This window comes from Camelus bactrianus, chromosome 21 (genome assembly GCF_048773025.1).
Source record: "Camelus bactrianus isolate YW-2024 breed Bactrian camel chromosome 21, ASM4877302v1, whole genome shotgun sequence".
Taxonomy (NCBI): domain Eukaryota; kingdom Metazoa; phylum Chordata; class Mammalia; order Artiodactyla; family Camelidae; genus Camelus; species Camelus bactrianus.
In genome coordinates this window covers 15,666,244-15,686,699 of record NC_133559.1, presented here as the reverse complement: position 1 = coordinate 15,686,699, position 20,456 = coordinate 15,666,244, and the positions used below count along the sequence as shown (strand labels likewise).

The 20,456-nt window shown below is 45.4% G+C and overlaps 1 protein-coding gene across 2 annotated transcripts in view; it reads left to right on the top strand.

Moving 5' to 3' along the window:
• The window catches only part of FAM78B (family with sequence similarity 78 member B), an 89,342-nt gene extending 69,629 nt beyond the window's left edge, over nucleotides 1–19,713 (top strand). For both annotated transcript variants that reach the window (XM_010953800.3, XM_074349747.1), the window contains exon 2: nucleotides 7,689–19,713. In XM_010953800.3, coding sequence (XP_010952102.1) covers nucleotides 7,689–8,211 — 523 coding nt within the window. In that variant the 3' untranslated portion in view covers nucleotides 8,212–19,713. The remainder of the gene's footprint in view (nucleotides 1–7,688) is intronic.
• The last annotated feature ends 743 nt before the right edge of the window (nucleotides 19,714–20,456 follow it).

Sequence of the window (20,456 nt, the reverse complement as noted above, 5' to 3'; positions counted from 1 at the left end):
GCCTCGCCCAATACTGATGACTCTAAAAACGCTGGAAATTGTCTTTTCTGCTGTGGGGGAAAAAATGCCTCCCTGTGTGCCAGAAAGAAAAGGATGTGGTCAGGAAGGAAGGGGGTGGAGGGAGAGGTGGGAGGGTGGTATTTACAGGCTTCTCAGAGTCTGACATAAACAGTGCAGAATGAGGAAAAACCTAATTTTAAAACTTACTCTGTAATCATGGTGCAGGCCATCTGAGAATTGGGATGAGAGCCAGCCCTGGGGCTGGGATTGGTGCCTGAGTAGGCTGGGAAGCTGCCCAGGGCGGCAGGCTTTGTGACGCCCCGGGTGACACAGGGCATGGGCTTTGCACCCCTTCTTGCTTCCCCCCACCCACCTCCCACCTCAGCCCTGAGCCCTGTCCTTCCTGCTCCTTCCAAAGGGACTTTTCGCCATCCACTCCCTCTCAACCTCTCTGGCTGCCATGGACTGCTGTTTCCAGCGCCTCTTGTGGTTTGGTTGGAGGGGAGGAAAGATGCTGGGCACTGCTGAGCGAGAGGCTTCCTGGGACGTGGGCACATCGCTCTTCTCAGTGCTAGAAGAAGAAAAGCCTGAATTCTCAGAAAGCGTGGTGTTCTCCTTCACTAAACTTTCCACCTTCCTGACTCTGCAAGTTTGAGCCATGACATAAAGAGAGAAGGTAGGGGCCTCTTTTTCTACCATCCAGGTGCAGCGAAGTTCACATGGTGGTCAGTGTTCCTTTAAGAGTTGGCTCACTGAGGCCCCAGACTCTCAGAACAGGGCCTGTGATGTGCCCAGGACTGAACCAGCTGCAGAACTGAGGCAGGGTCTCCAAGGTCCTCTGCTGTGCTGGCACTCACCCTTTAGTTGTTGGATTTTGGAAGGAACCAGGGCCCAAGGAGGAACCTGGGTAGCCAGGGAGGATGGTCTTGGTGGTGGGGGCGGGGGGCAGTGTCTGTTTAACAATTGTACCCAAAATGTTTTAGCATTTTAAGAACAGGTACGGTGATAGCAGTGTGTGCCAGCTAATACCATCCAAGACTGTTACTGTTATTTTTCAGAGCCCTTGAAACACTAACTTAGTACCAGGGAGTCTCTGTAGGGGACATGCGTGATTTAGAATCAGGTCTTGGGTTCACAACTTAATTCTGCCCAGCACTAGCTGTGTGACCTTGAGCAAGTTCCTTACTGTGTATCGGAAAGTAGAATGAGATCCACCTCATGCTGTGGATGTAAGAAGTGGGTGCAGCACTGTTTCTGAAAGCATTTAGCATGCAAAGACTAAATGGATGTGAGTGAAAACACAGATACCCAAAGAAACGTCAGGACTGGAGCTGTCCATGGTCCCAGAGCTGTGGATGCACACCTCCCACCTCTACCCATCCCTAACATTTGTTAGGGTCCAGGGGAAGAATGAAGGCCCACATACCATATTTTTAAATATTAACTTTACTTTTAAGTCAAACAAACAGAATCTGAGTGTAAAAGTCAGACTCACGGAATGCTAAGTTCTATCCTCCGACCTTGACAGAAATATCTTCATAACAACCTGGAAAGCTGGGTTCACATTTAGAATTCTTGGGCTCCTCCAAGTTCTGTGCCAGATGTAGCAGCACAGGATCTTCAGCCCCTGGTTCCATTTCTCTTCCTTCCCCTTGCTCTGTAGCATTTTGAGAAACAGACTATCATGCATATGCATGTGGACACCTAACAGATGTATGTCCAAACTCCATGCATAACCCCAACAAACAGCCTTGGACCCAAGGGCAGACACACAGTGTGCTGGGAAGTGGACTTCCCTTAGGAAGATGAACTGGGGAAAAGGGCTGTGTAGGACCTGGAGGCAAGTTTGGGGCCATTTGAGCTGGATCCCAGATACTAGGAGGGTGGTCTAGAAGGGGAGGCACAGGTTCTAGATGGGCACTTCCTCTTGGTGCCACAAACTCCCTGCCCAATGTTTAGGGCCAGGCAGGGCTCCTCGTATCTAGGCCTAGGGGCAGCACCATCCTAGATCTCAAAGCATCCCCTGGGAGCTCTACAGGCTTGAAACCATCAGCCCCTCCATCTGTGGTTCCCCCGACTCCCACCCCACACTCCATCAGCTGTGCCCTGAACACTTGCCCAACTCCCTGCCTTCAGGAATGCTGCTGCTGGCACCCCCATCTCCTTGACAACCACGAGGCTTCAGTGGAAGCAAAGTGAAGCTCCTTCAGAGAGGTTGCTCTGACCCTGGGAGAACTGGCCGGGTTTGGGTAGAGGCCTGGACCTCAACTGAGGGACCCCTTATTTGAATAAAATGATTGACATGAGCTTGTTTGATTGAGATTTGCCCTTTCTTCTAAAAGTGTGATGCAGAAAGCATGAAGGTTGCAATAATCGATGTTTTCATTATTAGCTGCTTTGGCGAGTCCATTAGCTGTGAGCTTTGGGTCAATGGCTGATTGTCTAAAATGAAAATGCTGTGTTTATCACAGTGAGGAGAACGGTTGTTGGAGAAGGAGGGGAATGAGATGATAAGAACTAATATTGACCTAGTGTGTTATAGTTTACAAAGCACTTGTTCACAGATCGTCACTTCATTTGCTCCTTGTAATGGCTCTGAGATTAAGCCGCAGGGGTTATTTTTCTCCCCATTTTACACATAAGCAGCCTGAGGCTGACAGGAGTGACTTGCCTGAGGTCAGCCAGCTGTTACCTTGGGACTGACATCCAAACCTCCTGAGGCAGTCTCAGTGCTTCCTCCATTTGCCACACCAAAGACTTCAAGGGAGGAGGGTTGAGATTTAGATCTCAAAGGAGCCCTTCGCATAAGTGTGGTGCAGTAGAAAAGTCAGGGCTTGGGGGTCAGGGAAATTTGGCTTTAAATCCTGGCACCACCCCTTCCCATCTATATGACTTTGCATCGTTCACTTTTCCCCGTGTAGGAACAGTGTCCAAGAATCCCTGACTCACATGATTACTCTTGTCAGGTGCTTGCACGCGGAAGGGTTCGTTGACTGTTCACCTCCTTTCTCTCTAATCCTGCCCCATCTCTGTTCCTTATTGGTACCTAAACTTCAGTGTCTCTTACTTTGTGTCACACGCTGTCCTAAATACTTCCCTTCATCGTCTTACTTAATTCTCACACCAAGTACATCAAGCCCTGTCATTATGCCTGTTTGACAGTTGGGGAAACTAGTATAGAAAGGGCGAGTCAGTGGTAGCACCAGGTTTACAAGCCTCGGCAGTCTGGCTCCAGAAATCCTGCCTTCGGCCACTTGGCCTGATCGGCTCCCTACTTCATCTCTCTTCTCCCCTTCATTGCCCAGCTTCTTGAAGGAACGACCTGAATTCTCCACGTTTTCTTGTGTTTGTTCATTCTTTCCGTCACTCGTTAGCCAATGGCCTCCACCAGCATATCTTTACTGCTCTCTTGATAGTTAGTAAATCCAATGGCTTTTTCTTAACCCCACTCTCTTCCATTTACGTAACTTTTGACACTGATGACTCCCTGAACTTCTCTTGGGTTTGGAAACAAGTTCTCCCCCTTCGCACTGGCTATTCTGCTTTTCAGACTCCCCCTTGTCTCCTGGTCATCTAGACAAACCCCCTAAAATCTCTTTCATCCCCAGAGACCTCATTCGTCACCATTACCTTGACTAATCCTCTCCATGCAGAGAGTTGCCAAATTTAAATCTCTAGCCGTGACTTTCTCCTAAGCTGTAAACCAAACTTTGCAACTTCACAGAAGCAGCAGCATCCCACCTGAAATTCATAGTCTCCTCCCACTTCAGATCAGTTCACTTCAGATCAGTTCAATGCTTATTCAGTCAACAAATAATTTTGAATTCCTTCTGTGTGCCAGGCACTGTTCTAGGTACTGGAGGGATGGCAGTGAATAAAACATAGGAAGTCCCTGCCTTCTTTTGGGTTACATTTAGGGAGTGGGATGAGGAGAGATAGACCATTAGCAAAGTAAATAAGTTACGTAGTATATTAGACAGTACTACAGAGATAAGTAAAGCAGAGATGGGGAATGGGGAAGGCTGGGTCGGAAAGTTGCAATTTTAAATGTGGCTGTCAGGAAAGATTGCACTGAGAACGTAATATTTGAGCAGGGAATGACAAAGGCAAGGAAGCAAGCTTTTTGGGTCCTGAGGGAAGAATATTTCAGATGAAACGAACAGTAAGTGAAAAGGCCCTGAGGTGGGGGTTTGCCTAACATGCTCAGTGAACAGCACAGAAGCCAGAATGAGCAAGAAGGAGAGGGAAGCAGATGAGGTCAGAAAGGAAATGGAGAGACAGGTTCTGTAAGGCCATTTAGGTCTTTTTAAGGACTTGGGCTTTTTCTGAGTAGTTTAGGAGCTGTGGAAACATGTTGAGCAGAGGAGTGACAATTGCACATATGTCTAACAAGATCACTGTGGCTGCCATGCTGAAAATAGACTGGGGCAGCAGAGTGGAGGTGTTAGCAAGGAGACCAGTTAGGAGGCTATTGCGTTAATCCAGGACAGACAACTCTAGCTTGGTCTAGGGTAGTGGTGATAGAGGTGATGAGAAGGAGTTGAATTCTAGATATATCTTGGTGGCATCAACAATATTTGCTGATAGCAAGTACATGGAATGCAAGAGAGTGTGCAAGAGTAACTCTAATAAAGTTGTTAGCAAGTGGGCAGTTGGGTATATGGATCTGGAGCTCAGGACTGGAAGTAGGAATTTGGAAGTCATCAGAACATAGATGGTACTCACAGCCATGAAATCAGATTCCCCATCCAGGGGATCCCTCCGTGTTCATGCTTGATGTCACATGTTTGCCTGTGACAGAACCTCCCACCTAGGAGTGCCTCCCTTTAATCCCAACACTCCACACCTCATTTCCTCCACAAAGCTTTCCCACTAACATGGCCTTACATGAATGTCTGTCTCTGGCTTCCTGTATCACTTGTAGTGTGTCACTCGTTTTTATATGTGGGTATATGATAGCATGAATAGTCACTAAATACATGTATTTTCACCAATTCCTTCATTTTTATTTATATGTGAATTGTCCACTTCTCCCTCAAGAATAAATAATGTAACTTTCAGTGTTAATAATAATGCTAATCTAATAATAGATCCTAAATGAATAGTTGATGTTAGGTTTTTTATTTTAAGTGAGTGAGTATATTAAGTGTAAAACTGTGACAAAGCGCTCTGTTGTATGCAAGCCCTACCAAGCTCCAGGTATATAGGAATGAAAACAATTCAAATAAACATTTATTTTATTCCTTCAACAAAGATTCATTGAGGTCTACTATGTGCCAATAATGTGCTAGACACTAAGGATTAAAATAAGAACTCACAAGGGGGAAGGGATAGCTCAAGTGGTAGAGTGCATGCTTAGCATACGCAAGGTCCTGGGTTCAATCCCCAGTACCTCCTCCAAAAATAAATAAATAAATAAATAAACCTAATTACCACACACCCCCCAAAAAAACCTCAAAACCCCAAGCCTGAAGGAAATTATAATCTAGTGGGGAAGACAGACACATAAACAGATAGTTATAATCTGGAACATGTAAAGATTTGGATATATGCGTGGGAGCACAGAAGAGAAGGTTTTCTGAAGGAGGTGTTGCATGCAATGATGCTCAAAGGTTGAGTAGTTAGAGTGAGACAGTAGGAGAAGAAAGAGCAGTGCAGGCAGAGGGCACAGTATGAGCAAAGGGGCAGATGTGAGAAACAGCATGGTGTTTGCAGACAGGATGGCCAGATCACAGAGGCCCACATATGTCCTATTAAGATCTTGAATTTTATCCTGTAGGTGATACCAGAGATGTCCATGTAAAGTAGCCTTTGTAAGGTTTTAGGTATAGAAAGGACATAATCATATTTGAACACCAGTGCAGCCTAAAAGATGAATTTGAGAGGGAACAGGGTTGGATGCCAAGAGACTAGTTATGGACCATTATAGTTGACCAGGTAGGAAATACTAAGGGCTTGGATTAAACGAGGGCAGTGAGAATTGGATGGAGAAATGGAAGTAAATTCAAGCATCACTTAGGGGGTAAAATTCACAGAATGCAGTAACAGAATAGCTGTTGCAGTCTAGGAGAGGGCAGAGGAAGAGCTGAAGATGACCCTCACTTCTGGCCTGTCAGACTGGGTGAGCAGTGGGCCAACACCTGCAACAGAGACGGGGAAAGGGCCAAGTTTATGGCAGAGATGGTGAGTTTGGTTTGGGCTATGTGGAATTTGAAGTGCCTCCAGTATCCCATTCAAAGTAGTCCTCTTAAATGGTCATAGAGTGATTCCAATGGTGCTATCATATCATGGGATTTCTTTGAAAACTACTATCAAAGCTGATAAATCAGCCACATAAACCAGTCATTCAGTTTATAAGCATAACTCTTTTTGCAAAAATAAAAACTAAAAGAGCCACCACCTTGAAATGCACATTGATACTCCTTTTACATAGAAGAAATAAAAATAAGCAAATTTTCAAAAAAAAAAAACCTACTCCCTATTCACTATGCTTAATTCATAATGAATTTTGGCTGCTTCCAAAATCAAACCCTCCCTTAATGATACAGACCTGGGGTGTCTGTGGCTGTGGAAGAAAACGTGCCTCAGACTTGAGGGATTTCCAGTAGAGCAGTGGCATAAATCAAAGCAATGGATGAAACCAGGGTTCTCCTGGTGAACATTCCAGCTCCATCTCTTAACAATCTGTAGAACCCTCAGTGTATAAAGCCTCCATACTCTCTTGTGTAAATGGAAATAAAAATTTGTTTATTTTGTGGGATATTTTGAGCATTAACTGAGATAACATAATTAAAGTACTCAACACAGTGGTTGGAACAGACCAATAAGCGTCACCTATAAGAATGATGAGGAGGATCAGTGGTCCATGGCAATGGGGGAAAGACATGAGCTAAGATTAGGGCACGTGGAGTAGGAGTAACAGAGTGCCCAGAATGGCAAGTTTGCTACACTAAGCAATTAGACTTCCAGGCAGGACTCAAATATGGGAGAACAGCATGTTAGAGACTATGTATGGCAGCCTATGGCACAATTTGCACATTGAGGTGGCTTCCCAGTGGTGATCATTATCTTCCTGTTTTATCAGTTTCTATGCCTATGTTATCTAAGTGCTGAATTGGTCAATGACTGGAATACAAACAAACCTCTTGTTGAGTAGAAATTCTACTACTGGGATTTCCTAGGAAATCGGTATAACCTTTAACTTTACCTCCTTTTGCCCTCCTTTCCAACTGATGCTTCCTTCCAAATACATCAAATTTTAACCACTGCCTTTTCTTAACAAACCTTATGCACATTCATACTTCCTGAGAAAGTGGTTCTTGTAAATGAATGCCTCTAAACAGTTCATTTCAGTTGCACCATTCCAACTAGTTGGTGCCTCTTTGTGGGTCTCACAAATGTCTCTTTGAGCTTTTTGCTTCCAGTTGGACCAGCTATGGTTTAATTTAACTTGTTTTGGTTAATTTAATTTAATTTAACTTTAATTGGTTTTTTGTTGTTGTTGTTTTGGTTTGGTTTGTTCTCATTTAATCCTGAAACAGCTCAGTGTATACCTTTTGACCTGAATTCCCCTCTGAACTTCCTATTTTGCCCAAATTGACCGTGTTAGTAAATGGTGGGCACCCCTCCAGCTTTTGAAAAATTCATTCAGCCTCTTCTTTTCTTGTGCATCTCTTCTGCTTTGCCAGGTCAAGCTGGGAACTGCCTGACTTGAGGGAAGGGAGAGTAAAAGCCATCAGTGACTCAGATGGGGTGAGCTACCCTTGGTACGGGAACACCACAGAAACTGTGACCCTGGTTGGCCCCACCAACAAGATCTCCAGGTTCTCCGTCAGCATGAATGACAATTTCTACCCCAGTGTGACGTGGGCAGTGCCAGTAAGTGACAGCAATGTGCCGCTGCTCACAAGGATCAAGAGGGACCAAAGTTTCACTACCTGGCTGGTGGCCATGAACACCTCCACGAAAGAGAAGATCATTCTGCAGACCATCAAGTGGAGGATGAGGGTGGACATTGAGGTGGACCCCCTTCAGCTCTTGGGGCAACGGGCCCGGCTGGTGGGCAGGACTCAGCAGGAGCAGCCCCGAATCCTGAGCCGGATGGAACCCATCCCCCCAAATGCACTAGTGAAACCCAATGCCAACGATGCCCAGGTCCTCATGTGGAGGCCCAAGCGGGGGCCACCTCTGGTTGTGATCCCTCCTAAGTAGAAACAGACTGGCCTGACTGTGTGTGGAGCACATGCCACTGAGACACGCAGTGAGGTTGCCAGGGGGTGGCAGGAGCCAAACTGAGTTTCTGAGCCAAAGCAGACCTCGCGGTTTGCCAGCCTTTGCAGCCGCTTGTGAAGAGTAGGGCTGCTCCTTGGGTGGTAGAACCATTATCCTTAGGAAAAGTCCCTCCCTTTTAGGAATAAAGAAATCACTGATTTGACAGACTTGCTGTGATTACCATGCAAGTAGCCATATTTTGGAGCTGACCAGGATGATTCTTTTATCTGAACTATTGACCATTTCTTTCCTGTGAGATGCAGGGGATGGAAACGAAATTAAACAGTGCCTGTGGGAAACGCTGCTTCCGAACCAATTAGAAGCAGGAGCGAAAACATCTGCAGCAGGTGTTTGTAAGACAGACGGTCCCACTGTCCGACTGGAGGGTGCCGGGGAACGGGGTGGAATGAAAGACAGGTGGTGAAGAGAATGGGCAATGGAAAGAGGAAGGAATAATTTGTTACTGCAAAATATACCTGTTCATGTATTAGTTAGTCATCAGATCGTCAGCACACTCACTGGAATGAAAGAAACACTTAGAAAACTGGAGACAGAAATATGGGCTCCATTCTGAGGGAGAGCCTCCTAGGAACTGTCCAAGGTGCTGACGGTGGTTCTAACCGATGGTGACTCTCAATGGTTCCATCTACCCACCTCTTTCAAACTGATTGTTCAAAATATCCTCAATCACAGTATTTGGATAGATAGTTTCTGTATTCTGCAGTAGCTGTCATATTTGGGGCTTTCACTGTGTTTTTAGTGAAGCCTGAATTGTGTTTTTGTTTACAGCTGCCTGTTCTGTTTCCAAAAACCAGCCCTAAATTTACAAAAAGATAATTGTTTATAAGCCATGAACCCATGTTGAGTTTCAAGGATATTTCAACAAGTAAGAATAGTATTTTTATTCTTTGGGGATTTTTAGTTTCTGAATTATTTGAACACACAGAATGCACACATGTGTGCAATTATGCACACACACATTCACACATGCAAGCACACAGGCCAGGATGTATGTAGCATAATTACTAGCAGATTTGCCAGCAATATCTGCATGTGTGCTTATAACCTTTATGTATACACAGTACCCACACTGTGTATATGTATATATATGTTTACTTTAGCTCAGTTTCACAGAAGTTCAACTTTAACTGCTTAAGAATTTGTGAGAAAGTGCTTCATAAAGCTTAACTTCAGAGCACTTAATGAAATTCTGAGCTACTCACATTAAGCAAAACTGTATTGCTGAGATCCAATCAATAAAGATGAGAGACCATATTTCCTTTAGTCAGGCCAGTATAAAACTTTTAAAGTTTCCAGTCTTTACAATAAGGATTTTTCCAGCTCTTCTGGGTTAAATCACCACAGAGCTTTTTATTTTATTCTTGATAGAGCTAATTTAGATAGATAGCTATGTAGATAGATAGATAGATACATACATACATACATACATACATACCTCCTTGTTCAAAACCCCCCATGCAAAATAATTATAAATTCTCACAATACCATTGTGGATTTTATGGGCCAGCCTACTTTCAGAGGTGAGAGAGTTGAGGTTCAGTATAATTACTAAAATCCCATGGTTGGCTCCAATGATCTGTCTTTTATCAGAGTTTGAAGATGGAGAAGGAAGAGCAGGAGGACTTGCTTACTACTTTTATTAAAAATTCAATTTAGTTTAATATATTTCAGGTTCTAGTCCCAGGGGATGGTGCTTATTTACATGAGAGGGTTAACACATCCACTCTAAATTATGGAGTGTTAACCTCACACCCCAGCCACCAGCTACTCTCTTATAGATTAGTTATTGATGGCAAGCTGAGCTATTTATAACAGCACATTAATGACACATCGGTGTTCCATTTAGAAATAATTCAGCTGTTACATTTGAATTCCTCTGTCTTTTCCCATGCTTCCTTGTTTTTTATGGGAGAGGTAGCCCCAAAGAGCTCCCCAGTTTAAATAGAAAACTGCTTATTTTCCATGCTGACGTAGGAAACAGCAGTCTCTCTCTGTGATTGAATTAAATGTCACCCTTATGGAGTTCTGGAGTGTGGATACTGATCTTGGACTCTAATCCATGTGGCCCTACTTTAAGACAACATGATATTTAAAAATCTAAAATAGTAACAAACAAAAGACTAAAGAAAAATGATTTTTTATATTACAAAATCCTACACAAAATTTCTGCCCATTAAAATAAGATATGACTTACACAATTATATTTACATATAGCATAACTTTTTCGAGGACATACCTGTGTTTATAAAGCAAGGTGCTACATACTTAGCTAGATTTGTTCCCATTGAAAACTCACACTTTTCAGAGTTTTAAGAGAAATGACCCCAGGCCAGTTTTCTGGAAAATCATGTAATAATGACAAAAAGGAGAAAAATAGATGGGAAAGTGCTCATAAAAGCTAAAAGCACTGTGCAAATATATGTTATGATTATTGTCAGTGATACTGTTGAGAACTCTATAGTTGGGTCTCTCAGTTCTGGAATCAGTCTGGCAGAATGCTCTATTGCCCTCCAGCCTATCATTTTAAAGTTATAGTTGCTTTACAAGGAAAAGATCCCTTTTCTTTCTGTCACCCTTAGATCATCACCTTTCAGCTTAGTCAGAATATTGCCAAATGAAAGACTCTCGAACAAGAGAGGATTTACCTTGAAATTTCTGTTGGGGTCAGCTCCTTCCTCCCATCAGGCCTTTCTTCCCCTGACAGCCCCTGGGTCTGCCCGCCAGATGCCATCAGTTTAAAGGGGCTCGTGTGGTGCCTTGATTAGGTTTTAGCTGGGTGGCCTTCAGACTATGTTTAGATTCTAAACACACATGCACACAGCCGTTTCTTGGTTGCACAAGAGTTTTTAATTCCTGTGTGGAAAAGAGCATTTCATCAGGTCGTAGATTCTTTAGTCACCTTTGAGATTTTCTATTCCGTGATCTCAAGGAAATTGAGGTTTATTAGCTCATCTATTCAGGGTCACATAATTAGTAGGATCACAATTAGCAGCAGAGCCAAGAGAAGACCTTCGGTCTCCCATATCTCACCTCACGGCATGGTCACACTTACCTGAGACCCAGAGTTCTCCCCTTGTCTCTAGCCAAAACACTGTCACCAGTCCTTGAGCCATTCACCCTCTTAGCAGTAGAGACAATTGAATCCATTATTTAAATTATAGGGGGAAATCCTTCTTATGGTTATGTCCAAAAAAAAAAAGACTGTTCCTGATTCCCTTTTATCTGTGTCAGCTGTTTTGAGATAAAACTCGTAATCTGGGCCCTGTGCAGCATTCTACACCCCCAGGTCATTGCTTTGGCCCACAGCACCTGGAGGTTGGAGGCTAGCTCCTCCTCTGCCTCCCATTCCATGGGTCTTCTTGCAACTCGCCCTTCCCTGGTGCTAGGAATGGCTCACAGGTCAAAACGTGTTCTCAGCAGCGATTCTGAGCAGTAAAATAAAAGAACTATGATTTATGGGGTATTTTACAAAAGGCTTCTGCATGCATTTTCTCATCCCCAGACAGTCTTATGAGTGTAATTACTGTTGATACTACTATTATTATCCCCAGTTTTTACGGACAATAAATTGAGATCCTAAGGGGTTAAGTGACTTACCCTTAGGCACACAAATAGAAAATGTCAGGAGTTAGCATTCAAACTGAGCTGCTTGGCCCCGAATCCTGTGTTAATACACTATACTGTGGTGCCTCCCCAGTTGTCCCCTGCACAAAAGAGAAGGAGGAAAGCATGTAACTTTCACCTACACAGTCATGTAGTCCTTACCAATCTACTAAGTAGGCATATTAAAAACAAGAGAACGAACACCATTTTTTTATGCAGAAAACCATGTAATCCCCAGGGAGATTTGCCCAGAAAAAAAAAAAAAAAAAAGCCTGTCAGGGGCTGCAGTGTGGGTGAGCTGTCTGTCACTCGGCAGCTCTCAGCACAGTACTGGTAATTAGTGGAGTGGGAAATCTGCTCTCCTGGTCTCAGACTCCCTGAAACACCATAAGCACAAAAGGAGGAGGAAAGCATGCATGCACCCCGCAGCTAAGGTCCCAGCTGAGCGAGGCCCCACCACCCGCTGTCCTTCAGTGCGGCAGGAGCAGCCCGTGGGGCGGAAGCACTGGAAACAATGGCTTTCCAAGCTCCATTTGGCACGTTGGACGTTCTTGTTAAAACTGAGGGCACAATTAAACATTGCCAGAGCCAACTCCCAATGGAACTGCAAAGAAAGATGTAAACACACACACTCACAGACCCACTACACTCACACACGCTTCAAGCTGAAAAGAAAATTAATCAAAAACCCAATGAATGCCTGAACTCTATAATTAAGCCTAAATGATCCTTAGATAGAAAGGGAGCAGAGTGAGCAAGCTCAGTGCACATAGATATTTTTACCCCAGAGTCTTATTGCCATTAATTTCTTTTGAGATCTTGAGTACATCTGGTTCCAGTTTCCCTGGTAGGACATCTGCCTATGGAAGGCCTTCAGTAGAGTTGCCAGCTCAGTGGCCAGAGGACAGCCGAGGTTATTTGGCCATCCTTAAACTCTTTTACAGAAATGCATCTGGGGAGATGGAGTGCCGCTGCTCACCGTGGGCAGCCACGCTTCCCCCACTAACTAACCCATCACTAACTAACCTCAGTCCCCCTAACAATTCTTTTGAGATGTACAGTGCTTCACAGTTTGCAGAGGTTTTTATTTTCCTTTTCATAGAGTAGAAAACACCTCTATTCAAGACAGAAAATCTTAGTATCAGTCCAATCTTTCTGTTCTTACTGTTATTAATAATAACTCCCATTTGATTAGTATGTTGTGGTTTGCATAGCACAGACATAAATATTTGGTCATTTCATTCTCAGCAATCCTGTAAGACCTGCTTTATATCGCCATTTTATAGATGAGGGATTTTGAAGGTCAAGTGATCTGTCCAAGGACACGCTAATATCAGGGGTGCTCTGAGGACTTGAGTTTCAGTCTCCTGGCTCCACACCTTTGCTCCATTCTCACGGAGCACTTTCTCCCGAGTGAGATAAATGCAGGCGTCCTTCTCTGCCTGTCCGGCCACTGCTGTTCTGTGGGCAGGGCTGACCGACTAGGAAAGAGACTCTTTTCTCGCCAATCTCTGGATGCACAGATGAAATTCTCCTGCAGAGTCTGGGTTCTGCCACCTCAGGCTCTGTGCCTTCAGGTGATTTCTCTTCTCTTCCACATTGGAAGGGAGGCCCATTTGCGTGCTCTGAGGTAGCAGGCCAGAGCCCAGGACCTCAGCATGACTTGGTATCTTCTAAACCCAGCTGGGGGACTAGACTTTTAGCAAATCATGTAATTCATCTTAGCCTCAGTTTCCTCCTTTGTTATCTGAGCTACTAACACAGCCAGCCAACGTCACAGTCAGGAAGGCACAGCAGGATGATGCCTGGAAACACTCCAAAATGTCTCAAGTGCCACCTGATACAAGGTATTGTCATGTCAGTAGAACCATGGGGCCCAGGGCTGGTTGCAGGTCCTCAAGCCCCATCGACTTCTCAGGGAAGCCCACTCTCCCTGCCAATGGAGAGGGTGGGGGCTTTGAGCTCCCTCTGCCCCTAGACACCCTGATGGAGAGGCCTGGGCCCTGGCAGTTAAGGAAAGAAAGGAGACCCACTGCATAGTCCTTTAGAAAGTAGCCCTGGGCAGAAGTTATAGCTGGAACTCCAAGAGGCCTTTTGGAAAGGAAAAGAGGCTGATCAGATCTGGGCCAGACTTGAAATCCCAGCACGATTTGCCCAGTTTAAGCCTGCTGTAGAAGCCAGCCGGGGACAGCTACATTTTTCCTGTCATGGGCTCAGGCCAGACAGTGGGGAAAGTAATAATGATTATGATGCATATATACACTTTTATGTGGGTCCCCACTAACCTGTCTGCCCCTACACAGTTTCTGATGCCCTGGATCTTGGCTGGGACTCCACAGTTTGTAGGAAACATTATATATTTGGTCATGTGGGTGCACATAAAAAGAGGAAATATGTCTTCCCACGCTGCCTTCCATCCCCAGGCTGTCTCAGCACACTAGAGGCGTGTTTGGCTACGGCCCCTCTCTCTGCCTGCCTCGCCTGCTGTGGCGCCATTCCGCCTGGCCCCGCCTGGACCAGCCACACAGCTTGCTTCAGGGCTACTCTCAAGGCCCCCTGCTCTCACACCCCAGTCTGTGCCTTCTTCCCAGCTGGGTCCTAGCCACAGGCTCTCTGCAGAGAGGCAATTAGGCCCAACTGGAAAGTGGTTCCCTGAAGAGAACCTGCTAGCTCTTCTCACCAAGACAAGCATGAAGCCAGGCTTCAGGGCAGCAGGCCATGTGGCCACGCAAAGGAGACTCTTTGCCTCCAGGCTCCCATTTGTCCTTGGCCAACCCAGAAAACGCGACCTGACCCTTAAAACAGCTGAATGCTGGGTGCAGTAATGCCTGAGAGAAGGGAAAAGAGGCATCTGAATTACAGCAATGAGGGGAGAGGGCCAAGACAGAGAGCAGTGGCCCCGCTGCACGCAGACTTCCCTGGGGAGCGTGAGGGGGCTCTGACAGGCACAGGAAGCGTTTGAATGGAGAGATGAGCTGAGTGTGGGGCTGGCCTCGGACTGGCTGAGACTTGGCATCACTGGGAACGGGGAGGAGTCAGAAAGGAGGATGGGATGCTTTGCCTCAGGCCAGGCCCAGAGCTAGTGTGAACCAATCAGGATGTCTGGCTGGAAACTCTAAGAAGGCACTCACTCCTGTTTGCAAACACTGCTTCTGCACCTGCTGGGCAGTGGGGGAGCCCCCTTCAGGGTCTGCCCTAGGTGCCTGCTTTGCCTCACCCCAGCCCCAGCCCTGCTTCATACCATCCTCTGTGCATCATTCTCTTCACAAGAGGGGCAGGTATGGGAGGGTATTTGTGAGACCCCTCTGGGCACTCAGTCTTTCTACAAGTATGTACAGGGGCGTCTGCTATGTTCCAGAGTCTGCATGTATGTGATGCTCACAGGAAACTCTGGGAGCCATGCGTTTTCCCCTTTGGGGTCACACATCGCCAGGAACCCCAGAACCTTGGCAAGTGCTCCCTCAGTCTGCCTGTGAGGGGACGTTGAGCTTCTGGCCCAAGGGCTCCGTGAGGTTGGCTAAGGGGACAAGGCGGCACTCTGTCAAGCTCTTTGAGCTCTTCCCAGGAAAGGCACCGGGGAAAACCTACAGCCACATCAGGACACACACAGGCTCTGATGATGAAAGAAGCAGCTGGTTATCTCCCCATCTGCTCTCATCCCGTCACCCCCACCCTTCAAACCAATTAGAATATTCCACCCAGACGTGATCCAATGAAATGTTAATTGGAAAAATAACAGGAAAGATAATACATGCACTTCAAGCTGAGAACTATTTCATTAAACTGGGCTCTGAAAGCAAGACAGCCAATTAGATTACTTCCCACTTCGCTCCCTCACGTACCAGAAACTATAGAAAGCTATTACTTCTAATTAATTAGGAAAGAAAGAAGATCTCTGCATATGCATATCAGATGAACAAGGACTGAGGCACTACCCCACGTACCGCTTCATGCACAGTGTGCATGCGTACACACACAGTCTTACACACACACACAGTCTTATGCACACACACACACACACACACACATACACACACACAGAGATCAGGGACTAAAGACTCACCCACTCTCTCACCTAAAGAATTTCGTGGATCTTCTGAAACAGCAAGAAGATACCTGCTCCTAAGAGCCACTCACAGAATCAAACAGCAAGCAATGCCTTCTTTGGGCACGTTTATCAGAAAGGAAATAGGGAATTTGTTGTGACAGAATACACAGCTCTCAACTCAGTCAGATTCCAAACTTTCTGCAGCCAGAACAATCTTGTCTTTTCCTCTTCAGTAAAGGAGACATTTCCCAAGCTTATTTCAAATGCTCAGGATGGTCTCATGAACCAGGAAATCTGAGACCCCGGAAGCCTAATTTTGAATTGACTATCATGCAGGTCCTCTTCTGCAGGTCACCTACTCTTTTCCAACTGTGAAATGGGAAAACCTGTTCTTAGAGTCACAGTCACCCCCTTAAAGTTTTTAGGCTTGTGAGAGCACATTGACAGAGGGCTCTGAACTTACCCTGCTTTGCCCTGGGGAAACTGAGAGATGGAGCTCAACCACGCAGTTAAGATATTTTCTGTACAAAAATTACGCCAACCCAAAAGCACCCTTATTGTAGAATTAATACAATGTGAATAATATGATAATGAATATAATGGTCATGTAAAGCAGTCATCATGACGATGTGACTTTTGCACACAGGCATCTCTTCAGTGTGGTCCATGAGCAGCAGACTGACTCTGTGAGTTTGTCTCAAAACCTCTGCGCACATGTGTTCACATGGTTCCCCACCCCGTCATCCATCATGTCTCACTCTGTGCCGTGCGAGACATCAAAAGGCTGGCAGAGCCTAGCACAATCAGTGCCTCTGACCAGTCGCTCGTGGCAGGAAGGAGAACTGGCATTCACTGATAATAGAGTATGACAGCTACTCCAGAGCACAGGGTGTATGGAGGGACAGTTTCTAGAATGGCTTCTAGGTTATCAGGTCCCCATTTGTATCATGGGGTTGTCTACAAACTTCAAACAACTGGAATGAGTTTATTTGACCATCTATGTAAGAATTTTGGATCGGTTTACTTTCTGAAACTGAAACTATACATACAACCTGAAAATGCAACAGTGTTCATTTGTAATTTAAAAACTCATTGTGTCATCACGGCAGTACATCCCTGTAAGCAAACCCAGTATATCAACAATCCAATGATGCAAAACATAAAGAACATGATCAGAGAAGAAAGAGGAAGATGTCCAATGCTTCCTTTGCTCCTCAATGAGTTGCTCCTGAGAGCAACTTTTTTTGTACATTCAAATATATCCTTTTTATTTTAAAAATTCAGTTCACCTACTTCTTCTTTAGGACCACAGCTCTTACATAAAGCAATATATACAAGTACCCACACCAAAAAATAGTGGAAACAATTTTTCTTTTTTAATGAGAAACTGATTGACAACTTCGAATTGAATAACATAGACTCACATTCAAGAAGTTTTAGCACAGTTGGAGTATGCGTCTTGCACAGGAATACTGGGTAAGCCACAGGGATTCTGGTTCTTGCAAATCACCTTGTGCCTTTGGATGCTGAGAAACGAGGCCATGGGGGTGGGGTGGGGCATCTGGAATTCCCACCCATTTCTGTAGATTTTTTTGTGCCTTGCTGATGAGATACATCCCTAGACAATCTAGAATCCCTTAGCGTTATTTTAGCTTTTAATCCTTTTTTAAGAAACACACAAATGCTATAGACCATCTTGATAGAGCAATGCATATGGAAATAAGCACTTACAATTTTGCATAAAATTTCAGGGTCATTGTCCCCTTGCAATCTATGTATGGAGCCCAGATTTTGAACATCTGATTTTATGGAATGACATTCTTTGGTCACTGCCTTAATGCCCGTTTTATTTACATGTCTCCATGTCCACATACAGGTCACCTAGTAGGACAAGGCACACCCAGGAGCAGAACCACATGGCAGAGACTAAAGAGGAAAAGAGCAGTGGCTGGGAACTCCAGAAGCTGAAGCCCTGGATAGCTGATTTCCCACTAACATGGGTGCCATCCTACTTGTTTCCTCGCCATCCTCCCATCCCCTCATCCCGTGACCCGTACCCCCTCCCATCCCACCGTGTGCCATGCAGCTTTCCCTGTGGGCTGGCTGGGTTGGCTGGGTGGCTCCTGGGGAGCTGTGTTGAGGTGGGAGTTGTGCCTGTTGTATCTCTTTGTGTGGAAAGAGTGGGTCCCTCCAGATCTCAAATCCACTAAGTGAAGCTAGGATGAAGAGCTGGTCAGCTTGGACTTCAGGTATCTAAAATGTTCCAGCATTGGTTCCCAAAACCTGCCTTCCTTCCCTACAGTTCCAGGTGGGAAACAAAGGGAATACACATCTCCCCTCTTTCTCCCTTCTTCATGTGGGTAGCCAATGTTAATACTCTCTCTAGATTTCTCTGATCCTTGGAAAGCCAAGGCCAAAGCTGTTCTATTTCCCCTACATGGCCAAGCTGGGTGCCTTCAGGTGACCAAGGGCAAAGGGTCAGTCACTAGAACCAATGGGGTGAGGGGAGAACCACCCTAAGAGGGCAAGAATGGTGTACATTATTTATTGCCTTGCTGATTGATTGACCGATTTATGAAGTATGTATTTATTATACAGCAGAAAATCCATTCCCATCTTTGAAGCATCCAGCCCCAGAATTTGTCTTCTTGGCCCCATAGGACACAGTGAATTATTCCTCTTTGAAGTCACAGAAAATAAGGAGGGGGGGAGGTTCTCTCCCTGTGCCCAAACACCTCCACCTCAAACAGATTTTCAACCAGAAATGAGGTTAGAAACCACCAGCTAGTGAGACTATAAAGCCACTCACATCAGCAGAGGCTTGACTGTTCAGATAGAAGCTCTAAGAATCTTCCCCATACCCTGCGACCCTCACACCAGTCCTCCCCTTCTCCTTCATGTGCATGGTGGGGCTTGGCCAGTCAGCTCCAGCCTGATCATCTGAGACCTAGACTTCTCCTTCTGTTCTGGTGCTGTCTTCTTAGCTAATGCCACATGCACATTAAAGACACCTGAGGAGCTTACAAAAAAAAACCCAAAACATTCCTGGTCCCCTCCCCAGCTCATTACAGTAGAATCTCTGGGGGTAGAGCCTGGCACTGGTGTTTTTAAAAAGTCACCCAGATGATTCTAATGGGAGACTAGGGTTGAGAAGCCCTTCTAGTGTCTTTCTTCCCTCCTTTGCCCCTCCTCACCATCCACATCCTTCATTCTTTATTTCCCAATCTTTCTTCAACACCAAGAATAGGAAAAGGCCATTGAGGAATGACAAGTCCTCTTTCCATTCCTCCAGCCCTGAACCTTCCCCATCTCTAACCCTTCCCACTGAACCTTCCCCATCAGGCCAACCAACCTGAGCAGATCCCCAGAGAGCTGGCAGGTTCTGCCAGTTGAATTCGGAGGCTGGTACCTGCACCCAGCCTGGGGGCTGCTTTTAAATGACTTCCATCTTTTCCATGAGCAGAAACCTACCCCTTTCCAGATTCTCTCTACAGCTACCCCCACTCCAAGCTCCCAAACTCCAAAGCTGGAGGCACTTACATCTCCAAATCCCAATCCAGATAGGAAGGCCCATGCTCAGTCTTCATAACCCAAGCCTTGGCCATTTCTGCAGAGTCACCTGAACTGAATGAAGGTCTACTGATAACAGAGAAAGGAGTCACGTTGCCCCAAGCCAGTCCTTTCCCCGAGATTTGGGCTGCATCCAAATCCCAGATGGCTGAGAAGAGATAGCTCACACATCATACTTACAAGATCTCTGCTTCTGAGTGTGAGTAAATGTGTGTGTGAATATGGTGTGTGTGTGTGTGTACATATGTACATGTACACACTATAAAAATCCATAGAGATCCACAGAGATGTAGCATGTTCATAAGGGGCCCAAGTGAATTCTGTGTCAGATATACACACGGAGTGTTGTAGTATCTACACACTGTTATATACCATGTGCACACACAGCCTAAGAAGCCTGTGATGTGAGAAGGGTTGTTTTTCTACCCCATCTCTCCCACTGGAGAAACTTCCTGGGGCAAGCACTATGTTGCACACACCCTCAGCTGCCCAGCCTGCCCCTCCCCCCGTTTCCCTGATCACCAAGCCTTGTTTCCCCATTAGTCACATTGTCCCCACCCTACGTCCCATTTCTCAGGGTCCTACTCTCTGATCGGTGACAGACAGATCAGTCAGTGGCTGCTAAAGAGTTGAGTGTTACCCCTCCCAGATGACATTTATGCTTTAATAGGGGCTACAGATAATGCCTTAATCCAAAGGAGTGGCTCTCATGGTGGGAATTTCAGGCACAGTAGTGGGCCAGTAAGGGAGATTATTTTTTTTTCAGAGGGGAACGTTTAAAAGCCCCCGCCCCAAATCATACCTTTTGCTAAAGTCAGACCTTCAGTGCATGAGCACAAGCAAGCACACCTAACCTATATACAATTTCCATCCTTTTGAGACACCTCCCTTATATTGGCCCTATCTTTACAAATTAAAAAAAAAGGAACCAGCTAAATTAATT